The sequence below is a fragment of the Protopterus annectens genome, chromosome 7.part1, assembly GCF_019279795.1.
Source record: "Protopterus annectens isolate FY-2018-M chromosome 7.part1, PAN1.0, whole genome shotgun sequence".
Taxonomy (NCBI): domain Eukaryota; kingdom Metazoa; phylum Chordata; order Ceratodontiformes; family Protopteridae; genus Protopterus; species Protopterus annectens.
The window spans coordinates 359,084,627-359,107,500 of NC_056740.1; the positions used below are offsets into that span (position 1 = coordinate 359,084,627).

General features: G+C 43.3%; 1 protein-coding gene across 3 annotated transcripts in view; it reads left to right on the forward strand.

Annotated features, from left to right (window-relative positions):
* The window catches only part of FLNB (filamin B), a 4,683,119-nt gene that overhangs the window by 3,400,838 nt on the left and 1,259,407 nt on the right, over positions 1–22,874 (forward strand). For all 3 annotated transcript variants that reach the window (XM_044078790.1, XM_044078788.1, XM_044078789.1), the window contains exon 23: positions 8,476–8,649. In XM_044078790.1, coding sequence (XP_043934725.1) covers positions 8,476–8,649 — 174 coding nt within the window. The remainder of the gene's footprint in view (positions 1–8,475; positions 8,650–22,874) is intronic.

The window sequence follows — 22,874 nt, forward strand, 5'->3', positions numbered from 1 at the left end:
GACGGACCCTTGTAGTACTCCGGTAGGGGTGGGTAAGAAAGGTGAGATGCCTTTTTTTCCATTTCACAGCCTGAGATCTATCTGACAGCTTGAGAACAAGGAAAGAGTGTTTTGGGAGATGCAGGTTTGAGAGGTGACTTAGAAGGTGCTTATGGTAAACAGTATTGAATGCTTTAGAGAGATCGAGGAGCACTGTGGATACTAGGTTCCCAGAATCTCGGGCTTGATTGACAGTTTCTAAGAATGAGAGTAGAGCTGTTATGGTGCTGTGTTCCGGTCGGAAGCCATGTTGGGTAGGAGTAAGAAGTTGTTTTTTAGTCAGAAAAGGCATAAGTTGGAAGTGGATGGATTTTTCTAGGATTGTGGAGATTGGAGAGAGAGGAGCTATAGAGCGGAAGTTTGAAATGTTAGTGTTTTTGCCTCCCTTGTGGAGAGGAAAAATAAAGGCAGAATGCCAGAGGTTAGGGAAATAGGATTCATTTATGGATCTATAATTAGGATACTAATTGGGAAAGCTATACCATCAGCAGCACACTTGAGAAAGGAAGAGGGGATGTTGTCAGATGCATTGGAGCAGGGTTTAAGTTTGGATAGAAGTCTTTTTATGTAGTTACTGGAGACAGGTTTAAGCTCAAACATAGGGGGGAAATAGTTTGGGGACTTAGATGAGGTGGAATGTAGGAGAGATCTGTTGTTGGGAAAAAGTTTTCATTAAGTCGGATATTGACTCTATAAAGAAAGTTGAATAGTGAGGCTAATTCAAGTTCAGATTTACTTGGGTCCGGACAGGGGTTATTTTTGGAGCCTGGGTTGAGGAGTGAGTTTATGCATTTCCAGAAAAGCCTAGGGTTTTGGGGGTGGTTGGAGTGGAGCTTAGTGTAGTAGGATTTTTTGTCTTTGAAGATTTGTTTTTTTGCAAAGTTACGGAGCTGTGTATATTGGAGAAGGGTTTCGGGAAGTTTATTCTTTTGGTAAAGCTTCCAGGATTTCTCTCTTTGATGCATAATTTGCTTTGTTTCTTTGGTTAGCCAAGGGGCAGTTATAGTTTTTATTCTTTTTTCCTTGGTGGAGCTAAGGAATTTAGAGCATCTAGGAAAGTAGAATTAAAGTGGTCCATGGCTTTATCGAGTGGAAGGGTTTTTAGAATGTTCCAATTCATTTGTTTGAGATAGAGAAGGTTTTGGGGTCAAATTTACTAAGGTTGCGGGTCTGAATATATTGATGTTGGTGTGGATGGGAGATGGTTGCACGGTAAATGAAAGCTGGGAGGTGGTCACTAATAGAGTCAGAGATGGTGCCAGAGTTGGTAGTTTTATTTGGATGGGTGACTAAGATCCAGTCAAGAGTGGATCCTGGGGGATTTGTTTTATTGGGTCTGGTGATGGAGTGGGTTACTTGAGTAAAGTTAAAGAGGTTAATGGACAGGAGGGAGGGTATGGGACTGTTATTTTATTCCAGTCGATGTTTACATTGCCTAGTATGTAAGTTACAACGTTAATTTCAGCTGAGGCCCATTGGAGTATGTCTTCAAGGGTTGAGATGTTATTTCCGGGTGGGATATAAAGGGGGATTATTCATTTTTAAAAGACCAACTGTTAGTTCTGCATTGGGAATTTAGGAATGAGTTTGCTAGGGGAATTAAGGTAAGTAGATTGGAATAGATTAATGCAATGCCTCTCGGTACAGCAAGGTGACTGAATGTTTTTTTAATAAAAGACCATGTTTTGGGCGCAAGCTACTATTTCGTAGTGACCGAAGCTATTCAAAGCATAACTAGAGTTGTTTGAAGTATCTCAGTGTGTGCAAAGGGTTTGCAGAGTGTGTGCTTTATTACGGTGCAGTTATTTCAAAGAGTTTGCTGGGTGCAAAGTACAGTTGTATTGCAAAGTTCAGTAAAAGTACAGCCATTTCAAAAAATTTCTTGTGCTGTGTGCATTTATTCTCAGAGTGCCACCATTTCAGACTGTTTCTTACACTGTGCAGAGTTGTTTCGCAAAATACAGACATTTTGAAGAGTTTTTGTGCTGTGTACAGTTTATTTGCAAAGTGCATTCAATGTGTTTCTTACTCTGAGCTTCTTCTGCTGTGTACAGTTTGTTTGAAAAGTGCAGTCATTTCGAAGTATTTCTTACACTCATTAGGGGTGGTTTCACAAAGTACAGTGATTTCAGAGTATTCTTGTGCTACGGAGACTTATTTGGTAAAGTGCAGTTATTTCAAGGAGTTTGTTGTGCTATTGGGCATAATTACAAGTACTGGCATAAAGTTCTGGCATATGTATATTTGTGTGTGTATGTTCGTACATAACTTCAAGCACCTTCACTACTGTGTGTTACTATGGCAGAGGCATTTCGCAGACCAAGTCCACTTGTGTTTGATCATAATATAGCAGAGAATTTGAGAGTATTGGAGCAGGAATATGATATTTTCGTACAAGCAGTGACAAAGATGCATGTACAAGGGCATTCGTTTTGTTTAACTTAGCTGGGTCAGAGGTCATTGAGAGTGAGCATTCATTTGTGTATGTACCAGAAGTGTATGCAGGAGAGGGGGGAACAGCCATATTGTGGTACCGGCTGAATCAAGAAAGGACCCAGGGTGTTTGAAACGCAAATTTAGAGAAGTGTGCAACCCCCAGACAAATATTACATTAGAGAGGCACTTACTTTATACAAGAGACCAAAAGCCAGTTGAAACTTTTGCAGCTTATATCACTGACTTGAGAAACAAGGCTAAAACGTGCAGATTTGGTGACTTGAAAAATGAGTTAATAAAGGACAGGCTTGTGAATGTTGTTAATAGTGCTGCAGTGAGAAAGAGTTTGCTTTGTGACAGTGATTTAATGTTAAGCAAAGCCATAGAGATTTGTCAAATTCATGATCTCACAGAAAGGTACACAAGTATGCTTGCAAGTGATAACAGCATGGTTTCAGCAGCCTCTACAGCAAACGTAGACAGCATGCAACACGTGGCAAGCAGAAATCGGCCTAAGCACATGGCAGCAGCAACCTCTGCAGGTCGGCAGGGAGAACCTGTAGCTTTCTGGCAAGTTCCAAAACTAGCTCAGTAAAAAGGGCATGCTCAGTACAGTATAAGACTGAGTCAGCAAAACCCAAGTCCAAGTCTTATTGTTAATTGTCGTAATTGTGGTGCCAGTCATGAGTCTAAAACAGAAAAGTGCTTAGCATTTGGTCAGCAATGGCACAAGTGTAAAAAATGGAACCATTTTCAAACGTTTTGTAAGTCAAGCAAGCCTCATTCAGTTATTAAGAAAGGTCACTCAAAAAAGCAAGTTGATAATGTAGAGAGCTGCAACCCTCTTTTCTATGTAGATGGTGTATCAGTGGTCAGTGAAAAGATTAATGCAATAGATTTGTTGGCAAAGAATGAAGTATTTTGTACTGTCCTGATCAATGGGTAAGCCCATGGAGCTCAAAATAGACACTGATTCAAAGTGTAATGTAATGTCAGCCAAAACATTTGCTAAAGTGACAGCTGGTGAGCAACTTAATTTGGCCAATTGTGCAAAGCTTGTTGCTTATGAAGGTGAAGAGTTTCAAACCAAAGGCTCATTAGTGCTTCCATGCTATTCGGCTGAGAACAGTTACACTTGTAATTTTATGTAGTCAAAAGACCTGTGCACATTATTAGGTCTCAGAGACAGTTCTTCTATGTCTGTTGAATGATGCAGTCAAAATTTCACAGGCTTGCAAGGGACACCTTCACTGGTGGATTCATTTGAACAAGCTGCACAAAGGCCACCCGTTTGTTCTTCCCCTACCCACAGCCACAGTTACCAAAGACTCCTCCTATTTGGAGTGGGAAGGCACTACATGCGAAGGCCATTCCAAGGTGCATGTCCCCTGAGGAGGGCAAGGCACATCCCATTGCCCTAAATATGGGAGCAGTCCTCCTAGTGTTGCTGGCCTTTCAAGATGTTCTCCCATCTGGGACAGTTGCCATTCAGATGGACAATATGTCAGTGGTCTGGCACATCAGCAAACGGTGTGGGGGGGGGCAAATCTTACCCTCTTTGTCGAGAAGCAGTGAGATTGCGGCAGTGGGTGATCTCTTCTGGTCGCTTTCTGATAGCAATGCGCATTCTGAGGAAATCCAACATGATTGCAGACAAACTAAGCAGGTCCTTTCTGATACCTCATGAGTGATTTGTCAATGTCAAAGTAGCGAAGAGAAGTTTCCATCAATGAGGCCAGCCTTGCTGCAACCTGTTTGTTTCTCCCCTCAACAACAAGTGCAGCAGGTTCTTTGCCCTGATCCCTCCAATGGGAGAGTCACTGAGAGATGCTGTAGTCCATGACTGGCCCTCTCGTCTTCTTTATGCTTACCCTCCTTTACCTCTTGTTCACAGATTTCTACAGGAAGCATTCCAGTTGAAGAGCATAGTTATCCTCATTGCTCCCTTTTGGCATCGCCAGATCTGGTTCCCCTTTCTCTGGCCTTACCTTCTACATCTGCCCTGGATACTGGATCCCACTCCAGGCCTTCTTTCTTACCCAACAGGAATGACTTATCCAGACTTAACAGGCCGCAAACTGACCACATGGCTTCTCCAATTCTATTAATTGTTATCTCTTCCCTGGTACGTCATATGCTGTTATCATCTCAAAAACTTCTACTGAAAGAATTTACAAAAGTAAATGGAAGATATTTGTTTTCTTGGCCCTTACCAAGGACGTGGATCGTTTTTCAGCACCTGTGCTGTCTATACTTGAATTTTTAGCTTAAATTTTCAATGAAGGTGCTAGTTTTTTAACTATTAAAGTACAATTGGCTGCCATTTCTAATTTCCACCTTGATGAAAATAAGTCTAGTGTGGCTTCTTCTAAACTATACTTTCCTCAAAGAAGCCTTTTTACTTAGACGCCCATTAAAGAATCCTAATCCTCTTAGGGATTTAATGATCATGCTTCAGGCCTTCATCCAAAGCAGAGCTAAAGTTTGTGTCCTGGAAAAAAAAATTTCTGGTTATTATCACATCAGCTAGACGAGTGTCCAAATTCTAGGCTCTTTCTTCTAAGACTCTTTATCTGGTTTCTCACAAAGACAGGGTATCCTTGTGCACAAATCCATCTTTTTTGACCAAGGTAGCTTCTGAGTCCAACATAAACCAGGTCATTAATCTACCAGGTTTCTTTCCTAACTTTTCAAATAAAGGAGAGTATATGCTCCACCTTTTGTATGTGTGTAGGCAACTTTGTTTTTATCTTCACAAAACAAAAGCCTTCAGGAAAGCGGACCAGCTAGTTGCTTCATTTTCTCCTAACAGATTGGGCAAACCAATATCCAAAATTACATTGGTCAAATGGCTAACTGAATATATTTCCTTTGTTTATGGTGAAAAAAGGTTTATCCTTGTCCAAGCTTTCTAGAGCTCATTCTGTGAGTCCGTGGCAGTTTCTTCAGCGTTTTGGTCTAGGGCTTCTCCAGATGATATTTGTGCAGCTGCAACCTGGTCTAATTCTCGCACCTTTATTGCTTATTATAAGTTAGATTTGATTTCCAGGAAAAGAGTGATCTTTGGCTCTGCAGTGCTTCTGAATATCATTCCATGAGGGCCTCTCAAGGTTACAATAGCTGGGGACTCTGTTCCATCAGTTGAGGAATGAAAAGCTATGTACTCACCATAATGTTCCATCCGTGTTGTCCATTTTCATTCTTCCTCAACTTCCCGCCCTTCTACCCCTTCCCTTGCATCTAGAAGATCTAAGAGTTGTGCAGGAACCTCTGTTTCTCATTTTGAGCTCCAGCTTCCATTTTCCTTTCTACCATTGTTAGTTTATGAATTTGGGTGTCCCTTTAAATCTAAGGCAGCAAACTCAATCAGAGGTTTGTTAGATTGGTGATTTGTTGTGGGTAAAGCAACAAGCTCAAGCGTTCTTAGATCCAGTGATCTGGTAGAAGCGACAGAGTCAGATCTAATTCTCTGATCTGAACCCATCAGTCCAGTGTTTTCTTCCAGCTGACATAACATTTACCTTGTATATGGCCAATGCAGTTTTAATTTCTGTCACTTTTTAGGCTGTCACCTCATTATGAAGGGGTTTTCATTCATTTTCCATGTTTCTGTAAAAAAAAAGTCTTTGTTTTGCCCTGGATTTTTTTCTTGTATTTGGCTCTCTTTGTGTCTTAGTTGTGTTGTTCTCTTGTCTGCCATTCAGATCTATGCATTCCCTTTAGAAACTAAATATTTTTGCTGTATCCCCACTCCACCTCATTTATTCAGTAGTGTGCATGTTAAGCTGTTGTAGTACCTTCTTTATTTTATGTAATCCATGAAGATTGTCATCCATTTTTGATGCCTTCCTTTGTACTGCCCCTGTCCTGTTTTTGTTCTGGCAGAAATGAGGACCCCAGGACTGCAAACTACTCCTGATACATATCTTAAGCTGCTCGTCAAGACAGACAACACGAGAAACACCAGCACTCAAGTTGTCATCTTTCCATATACGAATTTTCTGAGTGGTAGAGAAAGGATTTACTTAAAGAATAATACAGATTTGCATGCATTACTGACACAGGCAAAGTTACTTTACTGTTTCCCCTCTATCCAGTTAATCCTTTACTTCATTACCAAATAAACATAGGTAGTTACTATCTAACCTTCTTGTTTCACCACCATCTAACATGTTAAGTATAACACTCCTAGACATGCAACTACATTAGCTCTTAACATGTACATTCCTGCTTGAATCAGACATTTTTTGCTCTGTCTCTTGTATTATATGTGTTATAATACATGTCTGCAGTTATTTTATGTCTATGTTTGTTTGATGTATTGTATTTGAGAAGTAAAAGTGGATCAATGTGTATCTGCCCATACCAAAAAGACCTCCTGAGTAAATTGATGTTTTTGTCTAAAACATTTATCATACAGTAATTGCATGTGCATTGTATAAAATTTTTATTGTACATTAAACATATGTACGTTGATGTACATTTGTACATCAATGTCAACACTCAACAGCTATTGTTTGAGATGCCTTGGCCATGCGACCCAGCTCTTCATTGAAAAGGTTCTTTAAACCAGGTTGATCACCTGGTTAACAAAAGTTAACTGTGTACAAGACAATTAATTACTTATTAATTTATTTCATTGAAGTTTTTGTGAAAATACAAGACTTCTGTTTACGGTCCTTTTAAACCAAAACACCGTAAGGCTGTCCTGAATGGCAGTTCTTGGCTCACAGATAAATTACAACTCTTGAGATTTTTTTTTTTGAAGAATAGAATTTCTAAAATTTATGAATGCTGCAAAATGATGCATTATTTTGTATTGAGCTCAAACCCAGTGAATACATTATGGTGGCAGAAGAGAGCGAAGGAAGTTGGTGGTTTATCATTTTTAAAGTCATTTCTTTATTGAATCCTGCAGGGCTAATGGGAGAGCCTCTAAAGAAAATAGATTTTACAGGGAATGCATTTTGAGTTAGGCTGTTTCATGAGAAGTAAGGACTTACAGACTATGACAACCTTGAAGTCATAATATTGATAATTTGTGTGTGAGGAGAGAAACTGTGGAAAGATAAGCAGGAGACAAGGTGGCAGAAACTTACGAGGCATTTGAGAGTGACAGTGTCCTTGCACAGCATAGAAAGCTTGGCAAAAGAGGATCACATGCACACCCATAAAAGATTTATTCTGTATTGGTTTCAGCCTTCGATGTGCTTACTGTTGTTACATCATGTTTTACTGAATCAATACATATTGCCTCACTCTACAAGAAGTGGAGCCTTGCAGCACACACATTTGCATTGTTGTGTAAAATACTGCTGCGGAGGGTGGAGGTGTTAAAAAGAACTGTTCCCTATAGAAAAAATCTGGTACTGATGGTTTAGGAGTCGGAAGCAATGCTGACAGTGTTGCTGTTCTCATATAACAGCTTCATTATAAACAAGACAGGGCCTTAGTCTGATTTTATCAGTGACTGAATACACCAGAACAGTTGTACCCTTTTTTTGTAGTTCTAGAAAATGTATATGTAAGGCTAACAGCTAGTTGATTATCCACTGGTCTTTGACTGATCCTCAGAAATGTGTGTCATCAGCTTACTCATACTCATCTCTAATAAATGCACAGGATTCCTTAAAAGCACCTGATTGAAATTACGTTGAACTAGAGTGATACATTCTGTCAGTTACTCACATGCATTTTGTGATCATGTTGAGCAGTCATCAAGAAAAAAATCTAGTTTTGACATGGCATTCCTTCATTATGGCCTGTTTTGATATGACCCTAAAACCTTGAATCATTCCAGAAAATGCTAACAGTAATGTAATGCACTTTTGTTTCATTTAGTCCTATTGTCTTTGGCTTTCCTGTTTGTTTTTATTTTTATTTTATTTTAATGTATTTCTGTAGCTATATCTTTTTCTTTGTTTATTTTGCGAAGATTTCTGGTAATTTGACATGCCGTTGTATGACAAAGAAGTTAATAATGGACTGTATAACCTGTAGGTGTTTTCAGAGAAGCCACAACACACTTTATAGTGGATGCAAGCCCTCTAACGAAGGTGGGAGGAAATCATATCAAAGCACACATAATCAACCCTTCAGGAGCCAGCACTGACTGTCTTATTAAGGACAACAAAGATGGGACATACGTAGTGGAGTACACTCCCTTTGAAAAAGGTGAGATTACTAAAAATGGTTCCTTCTGAGAGAAAGCATTTGTTTTTGTGCATCTAGTGAGAGATATATGTGCTGTTTTTGCTGTGCTTAGTATACCTGTGTATGGATGTCTTTTATCGGGTTTTCAAATAAAATACCTATAGAAAGGAATCAGCCACATGGGATGGCTAGAGCAAAACTGTCCTAGCTTTTTTTTTCCATCTTAAGATAAGGTGTGCTTGCATAGTGCTATATTCTGGGTAGTGTTTGCATAGTGAAGGGTTATGGGAATCTGAGACCCCTACCCCTTTCAAAGCGTTCACTGAAATAATGAGAGAGTCATATTTTTTATCACATCTGTGTTTGGTGCCCTTGATTATCTGCAGTATGCCATGTCTTAGTCTTCAGTCCTCTTGGCAGGATAGAAAGGTGTGTCCCAGTATGGCATCTTATGGTGGGTTGGCTTTTTGTCCATTGACATATTCATAACACCCCACGTCCTTCCTCAGAGCATGTAGTGGTATCAATTTAATTTGTGTGCATGTGCTACAAGATACACACTCTCCACTAGAAATGATCTGCCTGTTCTTCACCTCTCACTTGTATGGGCCTGAGCTATTGGCCTTTTTTTCCATCTTAAGATAAGGTGTGCTTGCATAGTGCTATATTCTGGGTAGTGTTTGCATAGTGAAGGGTTATGGGAATCTGAGACCCCTACCCCTTTCAAAGCGTTCACTGAAATAATGAGAGAGTCATATTTTTTATCACATCTGTGTTTGGTGCCCTTGATTATCTGCAGTATGCCATGTCTTAGTCTTCAGTCCTCTTGGCAGGATAGAAAGGTGTGTCCCAGTATGGCATCTTATGGTGGGTTGGCTTTTTGTCCATTGACATATTCATAACACCCCACATCCTTCCTCAGAGCATGTAGTGGTATCAGTTTAATTTGTGTGCATGTGCTACAAGATACACACTCTCCACTAGAAATGATCTGCCTGTTCTTCACCTCTCACTTGTATGGGCCTGAGCTATTGGCCTGCACAAGAAACTGTAACTAAACTAGAAATCCATAGATCTTGCCCAGCATGTGGGAGCCAACATTTAAGCCACTCCACTCATTCGCAGTCAGTGAGAGCGGCTTTGGTCCTGTATTTGAAGTCATATCTTTCTTACATTGCAGTCAAGGCTTTACTTGTCTATGCATGAAGGCAGCTAATAAAAGAACTGCATTCCTTTTCAGTACATGTCCCGTGGTCGAGTGGGCGTTCGAAAGACATGCGTTGAATGGGCGTGCCTTCATTGAAGGTTGTGCATCGGGCTGGCAACTCGACACCATAAAAACCAACTGCCAATCATTAGTGGACCGTAGTTCCGCTGTGGCGACCCCTAACCAGGAAAAGCTGAAAGACAAACAACATTCCTTTTCAGTACATGCATAACTGTTCTTTACTGAAAATCAGGACTTTTTTGTTTTACAGTTAATGTCTGGTAACATTTTTTCTAAAGTCTTCTGTTACATACGCGCGCGTGTGTGTGAATATCTTTTGTGTATATGTGTAATTAATACCTACTTAGCTATGTAGAGAATAAAATTTATTTATTTATTCCAGTTTGATTACCGGTGAAGTCCACTGGGACATGGCCTATTTTCAGTGGAGGCCCGGGGAGAAAAGTTCCGAAAATGCATAAAAAATATATTACATACAGGATTTCAACACAATCAAGATTTTAGGAAGCATTAAACAGTTTACAGAATATGATTTCAAGGAATATAGGACAGTATGAGAGTACAATTCATATTGAAATTGATTAAACTTTTGGTTTTTACATTGTTATGCTTATTAACTGAGAGTTAAGGTTGTATAGAAATTGCCTGTAGTGAAGAGATTCAGGGGTGGAGAAATAGTGGTGGTGCTTTGAGTGAAAGTATTAAAGAGAGAAATTAGTGCTCAATATTTACAATATTTACCTGTTTTGTTGAGCAAGTATAGTTCTTGGAGTAGAAGGATTGTCTAGTATTTACAAGTTTTGTTGAGCAAGTATAGCTGCAGGAGTAGAAGGATTAGGTAGCATTTACCAGTTTTGGTGAGCAAATCTAGCTGTAGGGATAGAAGTAGTTAAGTAGAGGGATAAAGCTGCAGGAGATTGCAGGGAGAGATAGATATAGTTGTAGGAATATGTCTATAGGAGGAGGATAGGGCAAATGTATCAGAATGAGGAGACTCTTATACTAGAAGTGATCCAGGATTAAGTTGGGAGGAGGCAGAGGCATTTTTGTTTAGTAGACGTGTTTGAAAAGTAGGGCCTTGAAATTTTTGGTGTTTGGGGTGGTTCTTAGTGGGGAAGAGAGGGGGTTCCATTTTTTTGCCAAGGGCATAGGAAAGGAGCAGCTGGTCGGCATGATGTTTAGGTTTGTGGATAGAAATTAAGTTCTGATGTTCAGATCTAAGGGCTCTGTTGGGAGTATAAGGTGGAAGGATATTAGTTAGAGCGGGGCATTTAGTAGGATAAAATATGAGTGAGTGTGCTATGGAGAGTTGTAGGTAATCTAAGTGGTTTGGTAGTTCTAGCCAGTTCAGGGCTTGTAGGGTGAGGCAGTGATGAGTGAAGTTTTTGGATTTGGAGGCAAATTTAGAGATTTTATTGTAGCAGCTTTCTAGTTTAGAGGTGATAGAGGAAGACATGTTGGTTAGGAGAGGTGCACCATATAGTAAGGAAGGAAGGAGAAAAGTAGAGGCCAGAGTGAGCCTAGTTGTGTTTGAGAGAAAGTGGTTACTCCTATACAATATACTTAGCTTTTGCTGTTTTTTTTTTTATGTTTTGTTGTACATGTATATCGAACTTTAGTTGTTCGTCAACAATTATACGGAGAAGTTTAGTGGAAAGGACAATGTCTATAGGTGTGTTTGTTTGGCTGAGGATTTTGAAGTCACTTTTATTGAAGGAGTATTTCTTAGAGGGTGAGAATAGAAGAATTTTGGATTTGCTAGCGTTAAGAGAGAGGTGGTTTTGGTGCATCCAGTTTTCAGTTTTTGAGAAGGCAGTTTGGGTTTTAGACAACAGTTCGGGGAGGTTTAAGGCAGCGCAGACTAGGGTAGAGTCATCCGCATATTGAATGATTTTGGTGTCAGGAATAGCAGTGCGGAAGTTATTGATGAAGATGTTAAATAGCATAGGACCGAGGCTGGATCCCTGTGGGACACCATTGGGGGTGGGTAAGAAGGAAGAGATAGTGTTTTTCCATTTGACAGCTTGAGATCTGTCTGATAGGTCGCTGGAGAACCAGGAAAGAGTTTTAGGTGAGATGTGAAGTTTAGAGAGATGGCAAAGAAGATGGTTGTGGGAGATAGTGTCAGAAGCCTTGGACAGATCAAGTAGAACAGTAGAAACTAGCTGCCCTGAGTCTCTGGCTTTATTAACAGTATCTAAGAAAGAGATTAGGGCCATATTGGTGCTGTGGCCAGGGCAGAAGCCATGCTGGGTGGGTGTGAGGAGGTTATTTTGGGTCAGGAATGGCATAAGTTGGAGGTGGATGCACTTTTCAAGGATTTTAGAGATAGGGGAGAGTAAGGCAATAGGGCGGAAGTTTGAGATGCAGGGTTTTTTTTCCTCCCTTGTGGAGAGGGAGAATGGAGGCTGAGCATCAGAGTTTGGGGACATAGGATTCTTTTATTGATCTGTTTATAATGATACTGATTGGGAGAGTGAGCCCATCTGCGGCAAGTTTTAGATAGGATGAGGGGATGTTGTTGGGTGCATTAGAGCATGGCTTGAGTTTGGATAGGAGTTTTTTTATGATAGTTGTAGAGACAGGTTGGAGCTCGAATAGAGGAGGATGGTGGTTTGGTGGGATTGGCAGGGGATGGTGAGGATTAGCTGGGTTATTGTTGGGAAAGGATTTAGTGAGGGCAAAAATGGTTTCGATGAAAGAATTAAATTCAGAGCCTAGTTCAAGGTCAGTTTTGCTAGGATTGAGGCAGGGATTTGTTTTTGAGCCTGGATGGAGAAGTGAGTTTATAGACTTCCAGAATTGTTTAGGATTATTACGGTTGTTAGACTGGAGCTTAGTGTAGTAGATTTTTTTGTCTTTGTTGATTAGATGTTTAGCAAAGTTACGGAGCTGTTTGTATTGAAGTAACTTGTTGGGCAGGTTGTTTTTTTGTTGAAGTTTCCATAGTTTGTCCCTTTGGTGCATAATTTGTTTGGTCTCTTTGGTAAGCCATGGAGCTGTATTATTTTTGATCCTTTTATTTCTTGGGGGAGCTACGGAGTTTAAAGTATCAAGGAAGACAGTGTTGAAATGGTCTATAGCTTTATCAAGGGGTAGGGTGTTCAGCATGTGCCAGCTCATTTGTTTGAATAAATTAGAGAAGGTAATGGGGTTGAAGTTGCTAATGTTGCAAGTTTGGATAAATTGACGCTGGTAAGGGGAAGAGGTTGTAGAGTGCTGGATAAAGGCAGGGAGATGGTCACTAGTAGTATCAGGAATTGTGCCAGAGTTGGGTATTCTGTTAGGGTTAGAGACAAGAATCCAGTCTAAGGTGAATCCTTGGGGATTAGTTTTGTTAGGTCGGGTGATAGTGAGGATTGTCTGAGTGAAATTGTAGGGATTGATGGATAAGGCGGGGGAGGGGCAGTTGAGTTTGTTCCGTTCAATATTTACATCTCCTAAGATGTAAGTTTCATAGTTGATTTTTGTGGAAGCCCATAGGAGAATTTCTTCTAGTATTGATATATTATTTCCAGGGGAGATATAGAGGGCAACGAAGCAGATATTTTTGTGCTTGTTTAATTTTAGTAGTCCAGTGGTTAGTTCACTGTTCTGGAATTGTAGGATTGGAATTTGGAGAGGAATTAGGCTGAGAAGATTAGAATAGACTAGGGCAGAGCCACCACCTTTTTTATTAATTCTGTCATTTCTGAGAATATGAAAATCATGGGGCAGGATTTCTGAATCGGAGATGGAGGGTTTGAGCCAGGTTTCAGATATAGCTAGGATGTCAGGTTGGTTATGGCTTAGCCAGGAGTGAAATAGGTGTGATTTATTACTAAGACTTTGAGCGTTAATTGTAAAGATCCTTAGGGTATTATGTAGGGTGGAGAGGGTTGTGGGATTATTGGAGTTGTTACATGTAATGGGGCCAGGATTAGGATGGATGTCACCAGCTAGCATTAGTAGGTAGAGGGAGACATCCTTTTGGCATTTAGGTTTGCAAGGTGTAGGTTTGGGAAGGTTATAAATTAGAGTAGGAGACATTAACTTGGCTTTAGAGGAGAAGATTTTGGGATGGAATAGGAGCAGAGGATTTGTTTGAATAAGGGAAGGTGAGTTAGAGTGGAAATGAAAGGCAGAATGAGGGTGGGGAGAGTGTGTATGGAGGTAGTTTTTGTTGGAAGTATTAGGCAGGTATGGAAGGAATAAGAGGTAGCTTGGTGTAAGGGAATTATGAAGAGAAGAAGGAGGTAGGGGGCTTGGGAGTAGTGGTGACTTAAAGAGAACATGTTAGAGAAGAGATGGGGAGGTAAGGATTATGGCGAGTGAGAAATATTGACTTTAAATGGTATTGATGGTTATAACTGAGAATAATGTGAAGTTATTTAATAGAGGTATTAAGGGAGTTTATGGAGGGGGAAGTAGAGCTTTCAAGTTCTATTGGGAATTGAAGTAGTGTAGGGGAAGGGTATAAGTTGCAGGGTGGGAAGAGAGTGTAGGAGTGTATGAGGGAGGGATTTATGTGGGAGAGGTAATGAGGAGAGGAAAGGTATTTTCTAATTGGGCTGTGGGGTGTGGTAATGGGAGAATAAAGCTAAGAGCACTGGGGGCGGGTGGGAATTGGGGGCGGGTTAGGGGAGCGGAGTGAGCCCGCAGGGCGAACTGAGCAGGAAGAGCTAAAGAGGTGAGTGCAGCAGTAAAAGTATCAGCTAAGTGTAGTTTGATAGCTATAGTAGAACGATTTTAACTGCATGTGCCAGGCAAGTTTGAGTAGGTTGGCTTTTCAAGAGGGTATTGTAGAGAAAAGAATGTCATAATTTAATGTCAGCTAGCTCTTAGAGGGATACTAGAAACCAATAGGAAAAAATAATTCAGTGAAGATGAAGTTCTGCTAGCTCTAGCTCTTAGTGATACTAGAAACCAGTTGTGAGAGAGCTAAGAGGCTAGGGGTTGTATAGGCAGAGATTGCCACCTAGTGGAGAACAGTAATAATTAGCAGAGGATTGACCAAATCCGTTGAAGGGTGTAGTTAGTTCTGGGTTGGGGAGAAATTAGAAGGGGGAGGTAAACCGGTCTGTGGTAGGCTACTGGAGTGCACAGAAGGAGGTCAGACTTAAAAATAGCACAGCTAGTTTTCAGTAACTATTTCCTTGCTTTAAACACATACATTAGCTCACTCTTGTAGGGGGGACTCCTTAGAGGTTGTTTTCAGTGTGCCAGGCTAGCAACTGGGATTCAGATGCCCTAAGGAATTAATCTGAAGAAATTGGTAATCAGTTAAAGAGCACATTTTATGTCATTAACAAGAATAAACTGTATTTCATTTTTTAACTTTATGCTTTGACAGGATTACCAGATAATGTAAATAATGCAGGACGTATTCTGGGGTATCCACTGTATGCTGTATAGTCAATAATAGAATCATGTGGCGTATTCTGCAGTTGTTTCCATGGACATGGCAACCTGCATTGTTATTGCTAGTATGGTGGTTTTACTTGGCGGGTGTAGAAGAAGCAGATTCTTGCAGATATTTACTGTAAAACAAATCAGCAGACTATATAAGTGATAAATTGAAACTTCATGATTCAGCAAGGACTGCTGTTCTGTCCCATGTACTGGGCACTTCGGGGGTGCTATAGCATTTCTGAGGTGCCGTCTCTTCCCAGTTAGGCATTAAATCAATGTCTCATCTGCTTGATGTGACAGTTGTCATAATTGATCTGATGTTCTCAGTCTTCATTCTATCCACACAAGTGGGTTGGATCCAGTCTGTCAGATCTGACTCGGCCAATGCTACTGCTCACAGCCAACAGATCTCTTGAGATTTTTTGTTACCCACAGTGCATCTTAGGAAATACCTAATATCTTGTTTGCTGCTTCTAGCTAATGGACATGGTCTACCAGTCTCTCTCAAGTCTGTTAGATAAGTACAGTTTTTTTCTTAAAACTCTTCTGTCAACAGTTTTTTCTCCACCTCTGCAAGTTCCTCCTCTAACTCCATATGTTGTCTTAGAGTTCCAGGATCCAAGTCATCCAGATCCATCAGTCTCAGATCGGAGGATCTCTGTATCATCGGATCAGACATCATCCCTGAGGCCTCCTATCTTTTCAGATCAGAAGAATTCTCAGAGCCGAAGCCTACCTGCCAGGTCCGGGGTGCAGCATTCCACTCAGAAGCTTTCGGAGCCGTCTCTGTTCTTGGCACTGGGCAGTTCGGCTCCAGTTTCGTCCTCTGGGGCAGTCCAGACAGATCGGAGAGAGGTGATGATTTGGAAACCCAGTTTCTTGCATCAGAGCCTCTCTGTGGGACCTTCGAGCTGTGCCTTCAAGGCTTCATAGAGAGTGTTCGCTGCCTCGGCAGCTCTGATGGAGCCTTCCCATTTGGATCCTACCCATTCCATGATGCCCCAGCATCTGGAGCCTAAACTACTCTCTCCATGGAGACATCCTGTACCAAAACCTCAGGTTTCCTGTCAGGGAATTTTGATATCCTCTTCCAATAATTCCCCAGATCATCCCATTAAGTAAGTACCCATGACAAGGACGTGCAAGAGGAAGCACCTAGACTCCCCAAAGGAGTCATTCACCCAAGACATTGATTTCGATGAAGGCGAAGAGTCCCCACTGTCACATCCTGAAGATGTCCCCTTTGGGGAGATACTAGAGATGTTGAAACAGAGAGGTGGCTGGACATCCTCCAACCCTATACTGCAGGAATCCATTCTCCTAGGAGCTTTCGATACAGGACTCTCTACTTCCTGGGTGACTTCGCCCGCTGACAACCTTGTAGACACGATTTCTAAGAGGGCATGGAATGAGCCTGACTCCATAGAGCCAGTACCTTGGAGACCAGACAGGATAATAGCACCACCTGCGGACAGACAGTTTTGGGGTAAAGAGGCTCCAGTTGATGACATGGTCATTGCGCTGGCCACAAAGAAGGACAACAGGGAGTCGCAGGCGATGCACAGACTGGGGAAGCGTGTTTTTGCTTCAGCAAACTTTGCATTACAATCGCAACACATTGCACTTGTTACCTGGCACTTGCTCACTAAAGCAATTATAAGTCAGCACTAAAAATTAAAAGAACTACACCCTCGCTCCCCATTGGCCCTTGTTTTCAATTATAAAGGAATTCCCAATATTATTCTAGCATGTCCAAAGGTCAGTTGTCAATCTCCTCTCCGGTCCAGCTGGTGAATATGGGAATCTTGAGGCAATGTTGCAACTGCCTCATGTACACAGACAACCCTCTCCTCCTCCCAACAAATTCCAACACATGTGAGAGATGCAACCATATAGCCAAACTGGAGGCTAAGCTCTCTCAACTCAGTACTGGCATAACCAGTCAGAAGGAGAAGGAAACCACACTCACTACAATTCCAGTCTCACATAGACCTACCACGACAGCAAATCAAACACATAATCACACAAAACATACTGAGGCTCTAAATAAAGATCTGCCTAAGCAGCAGAGACCTCCAAAGCAGACACCCAAGCAACCGCTACCCCAAAACAAAACACGTGCAACACATATCTCACAAAGCCAGTGTGCCGAACAGTCACAGCCCTTAAGGCTAAACAACACACCTGATACACTTGTAATAGGTGACTCTATCGTCAGGCACACTGACGTCCCACTCACCAGGCTGAACAAGGAGAAGGACACGGTGAGCAGCCTGTCTGGCGCTAGGATCCGCCACATAACACAAGCACTCAGGTCGCTCCAAGGCAAGTACAAATATGACTCAGTCATTGTCCATGCTGGTGTGAATGACCTGAGACGTACCTCCCTGGACTACATGAAAAGAGACATAGAGGAGCTCTCTGAGCATGTAGCCCAGGCTGGTATGACCCTGACCTTGAGTAGCATCTTACCCTCACCAAGAATGATGCCACAATATGAAGACAAGATGATCAATTTCAACAATTGTCTTAAGTATTGGTGTCATTCAAAGGGGATCCAGTGCCTGTCAGCTTGGGATGATATGCACGACAAGCCACGATGCTTTGCTAGGGACGTCTTGCACCTGTCACCCCTGGGCTTTCGGATATTGGCAAAGGCTCTTGCTACCCCCATAGTGCCTTTTTTAGGCAAGGCTCAAAAGACAAACCCACCTCCATAGGTATCACAAGGGATAACAAACTAAGAGTAATGCTACTCAACGCCAGAAGTCTAAACCTCAAGATGCATGCACTCGAAACTCTCCTTAGCATGGAGAACATTGATATCTGTGCAGTAACAGAAACCTGGTTCAGGACTCCCGAGAGCACCCCAGCACTACCAGGTTATACCTCATACCATGCTTTTCGGCCCCAAAACTTGGACTGAACCACAAAAGGAGGGGGAGTATCGATATTCATCAAAGATACCCACACCTCCAGGTTGGTGGCAAAGCACGAAGCATCAGAGACTATCCATGTGCAACTAACAGTGGGTAAAACTGCCTTCCAGTTTATAGCCTGCTACAGACCACCCTCCCAAACCCAGGAACCCCACTCGGCCTTCCTGAGAACACTGGAAAATATGAAGGTCTCTCCGAACACCATTATATTGGCGACTTCAACTACCCAAACATAGATTGGGAGCATTACTCTAGCTCCAACACCCTTGCCCAAAGGTTCCTAGAATTCATAAACTCAAATGCTATGGAACAACTTGTTACCACTCCCACAAGAGGGAAAACATACTGGACCTGATCATCACCAACATGGGGACTCTATGCTCCAGACCAGAAGTGTATCCTCACTGGTAAGATCAGACCATAATCTGATCTCACTGTATATTCACATCCCGAACCCACCCCCTGCCCAGAAAACCACAGTGTAAAACTACTATCAAGCAAATTTCACACTCCTCAAAACCGAGGTGGAATCCTTCAAAGCCCCCGGGCCTGTGGAAAATACGTCCCAGACCGCAGAATCCTTTATAAATGCATTCTATGAACACCTTCAGGAATGCATGGATCATGCAATCCCAAATAAAACCAAGACCCAATCCTCCAAAGGCAGACGACCTGTCTGGTGGACCCCAGCCATAAACAAACTATACAATAGAAGGAGGAAGCTACTTACATGATAGAGCAAAATCCCAAAAAGGGAAGGCATCTCTGATCAGTATTAGCAAAAAACTAAGGGCACTCATAAAATCGTCAAAGGCCAGGTTCGAGAGAAAAATTGCACAGGACACTAAGGATAATCACAAGGCTTTCTTTAGTTATGTTAGGAACCTGGGTGGGAATTCCCAGATATGCTCAGAATTAGTCCAAAATGACAAAAAATACACCAAACCCACAGACATTGCCAACATCCTAGCTGACAGGTTCAGCGCAAACTCCCCACCAAAAGGGCAAATATCTATCCCAGCAGAGTGCTGCCCCCCTGACATCTCAGATGCTCAGGTGGGAGCCGCCCCCTCCAAAGCAAAAAACACAGCATCAATGGGACCAGACGGTGTCCCAGGCTGCGTCCTACATGAACTCCAAGAAGAGCTAAACCCAAACATAAAACTACTGATGTTAAGTTGTCAATCTCGCCTTCATTCTTGCTTGATGGGTTCGGAGCCGATCCCTCGGCTCCGACTCGGCACTTGCTAAGCTCGAGAGTCACTTTTACCAGCTCGAGGCAGCCCCATATCCCATGATGCAAGGCGGTAAGTACCCAGATCTCGTTTGCCGCTTCGCTTAGGAGGTCTTCTTTTTACCAGCTCCTGGTAAGTTGTTCACTTTTGTGATATTTAAGCCCCTTTTTACTTAAAAACCTTTTATTGATAGTTTTAAGTTATTTTGTACCTTTTCTGACAGAAATTCCTGTCTCCTTTAATTTTTGTTAGTCAATCTTTTCCCTATCCCATCCCCCCCCTGTTAGGGTGTGTGTGTTGGTTTTATAGAATACCTTTTGGTATTTTATTTAAGTTAATTTTGACTGGTGTGTGTGTGTGTTTTTCAGCACCATGTCAAAGGAGAGGGTCTCAGGTTTTAAGAAGTGTGACTCGTGCTGTCAGAAGATGTCTCTGACAGACGGTCACACTTCTTGCCTGTATTGTCTGGGCCCTCTTCACCTGCAAGACTCCTGTGCTATTTGTCACTCCTTCAGCCAGAGAGTCCTGCAGGAGAGACGGAATAAGCTGATTCTTAGGGGCCTTCTTAAGCCGGAGGGCTCTCCGGCTAAGTCGGCTCCACCAAAATCAGCAAAACCTTCCAAGGCCCAGGCTTCTGTATCTAAGCCTGCGGCCTCGGCTCCGACTCGTACTGAGTCGAGATCGGCTCCGGCTGGAGCCGATTCTGGCTTGACAAAGCCTTCGGCACCGATGGCTATCGGTATCTGTATTGACCACTTCGATGTCGGCTCCGATCGGTTCCGACACCCATGTGGCACAGGCATCGGTGTCGGCTCCGATGGACTCCGACACCGTTACTTTGGTGGCTGTATCGGCTCCGGCTGGAGCCGATACATCGAGGCGTCCTGTCGGCTCCGAGGTCGGCTCCGACAGGATCTATAGTATCGGCTCCGATGGCTCATTCCAGGAAGAGGTCGAGGTCTCCTTCCTTGGAGCCGATACTTTCGGCTCCGGCTTCACCTCTTCTATCGAACGGAGCCATCGGATCCGATCTTCAAGGTCATCCAGGTTGTCAGATCATGACCTAGAGAGAGTGGTCAGTAGATTACTCAAGTCACAGGTACTAGCCCAAATGTTACACAGTCCGTCTCAACAGACTACTGTGGGTCCACACCCCGTTACAGTTCCTCCTTCAACTCTACCCCAGAGCTTGGAGTTGGAGTCTTCGGGAATGGTTACTGCTACGGCTGGAGGACGGATACCCCCTTCTGTTCCTTCAGCCTCTACTCTTATCTCCTCTTGAGACCTTCCTTAGAGGGATTCGGTGGTCGGGCTTCCATGGTCTCCTCCGAGGGGTGAGTGGCATCGGACCCTTGTCCGAGCCCGCTCTTCCCCTTGGAGCCTCGGCCTTGGTGAGCTCGGCTCCGACATCTGCCTCGGAGACTTCTCTTTCGGCGGTCCCTGGAGTTCCTAGCTCTTGAGCGGGTTCTCTCGGACCTGCCTGGGAGGAGCATTCGAGGTGATGAAGAGTGTACTGGCCACTGGTATCAGTCAGCAGTCTGTTCCGTAGCTCCTCCCGCTATAGTACCTGTTGACATCTCTGCCACTTCTCTTGCTACAGGACCCAGAGATCCTCCGCCTCAGGTTTCCCCATTGGGAATTTCCCCTCTTCCGAGGATTCTCCTGATGTTTCGGGAGATCCTCCTAGGAAGAGGACTTGTAAGAGGAAGCATGTAGACTCCCCGAGTCTGTCACTTGGATACTGACTTTGATGAGTCAGAGGGATCCCTAGATCCCCTCTGAGGGTGTCTCCTTCTCAGACATCCTAGAACTTCTGAAACAGAGGGAAACTGGCCCACCAACAATCCCTCTGAGGATGAGTCAGTATACCTAGAGGCGTTTGGATCTCGGCCCTCCACCTCCTGGGTATCTCCGCCTTCGACCCCTTATGCAGGTGATTGCACGAAGGCGTGGGCAGCTCCTGACTCTGTAGAGCCAGTCCCTAGGAGGCCTTCAAAATTTATCACTGCCCCGAGTGACAAACAATTCCTTACTAAGGGTGTCCCCGCTGATGCCATGGTGGTGGCTGCGGCCACCAAAAGGAACTTGCAGATCCTTCCGTGCCCGTCCATCCTCCTAATAAGGACTCTAGGACCATGGATAGGTACGGTAAGCGGATGTTTTCCTCAGCGACCTTTGCTATGCGTTCGCTGAATTACCTATGTCACTTCACCAGACTCCAGAGGGATATCCTGAAGGAGCTGGGAGAAGTAGTTCAGGATCCTACAGCTGCAGGGGCTCAAGAAAAAATTGCTTCTCAGCTAGGAACCCTCAATTCCATTGCAAACTCCTCCATGCGGCTAATATCTTATGCTGCGGATGGAGCGAGTAGAGCCGCAGGCACGGGTGTGGCTCTTAGACGCCAAGCCTGGATGCGGCTATGTGATCTTCGGGATCCCTTTAAGGCGTCCTTCACAAATTCTCCCTTTGATGGGTCAGCTTTGTTTGGCCCTCAGGTGAAGGAAACCTTGACCAGGTGCGAGCAGGACGGCAAGACTCTTTCTGCTGTTGGAGTCTGTTTTTCCACCCCTTCTAGGCCTTATCCCAAAGGACAGAAGGGTGGGAAGATGTGGTTCCGTAAATCCCAAGGAGTCACGCCGGATTCACGTGGTCAGTTTACCCCTAGAGGCAGAGGGGGTAACAATAACAGACGCCGCTCTAGAGGCAGAGGGGGTCCGAAGAACCAGGGAAACAGGGAGCCTCTCTCTGACAAGCCCTTTCAGCATCCCTGAGGTGTTGCCCGGCTGTCCCTCCTTGGAGGCAGTCTAGGGAAGATTATCACTGTACCCAGAAGCCTGGCATTCCCTCACTCAAGACAGATGGGTACAGTCGATCATATCCAAGGGTTACATAATTCCTTTCGAGGAAAGTCCCTTCCCCTCAAGTTCCCTTCCAGATGTACCACCCGGTCTAAGGGAGATTGCAGAGTCAGAAATCGCAAACTACTGCAAAAAGAGCCATTCAGCCAGTTACAATAGACCATTCAGAGCCGGAATCTACTCAAGATTCTTTTTGGTCCCCAAAAGACGGAGACTGGAGACCAATATTGGATCTCAGCAGACTCAACAAGTCTGTCAGGAAGACAAGATTCGAATGGTCACCCTTCAGTCAATTCTGCCCTTCTTACAGAAGGACAACTGGATGTGCTCAATAGATCTTCAGGATGCGTACTATCACATCAAAATTCACAGGCGCTCCAGGAGATTTCTCCGCTTCGGCTGGGGTCCAGTCATTTCCAGTTCAGAGCCCTGCCCTTTGGTCTCACTACAGCCCCCAGAGTGTTCACCAAATGCATGGCAGTGGTCACGGCTCACCTGAGACGTCAAGGATTCCAGGTGTTTCCGTATCTCGACGACTGGCTCCTGTCAGCCACCACCAGGCATCAGCTTATACAAGCCAGGGATTACACAATAG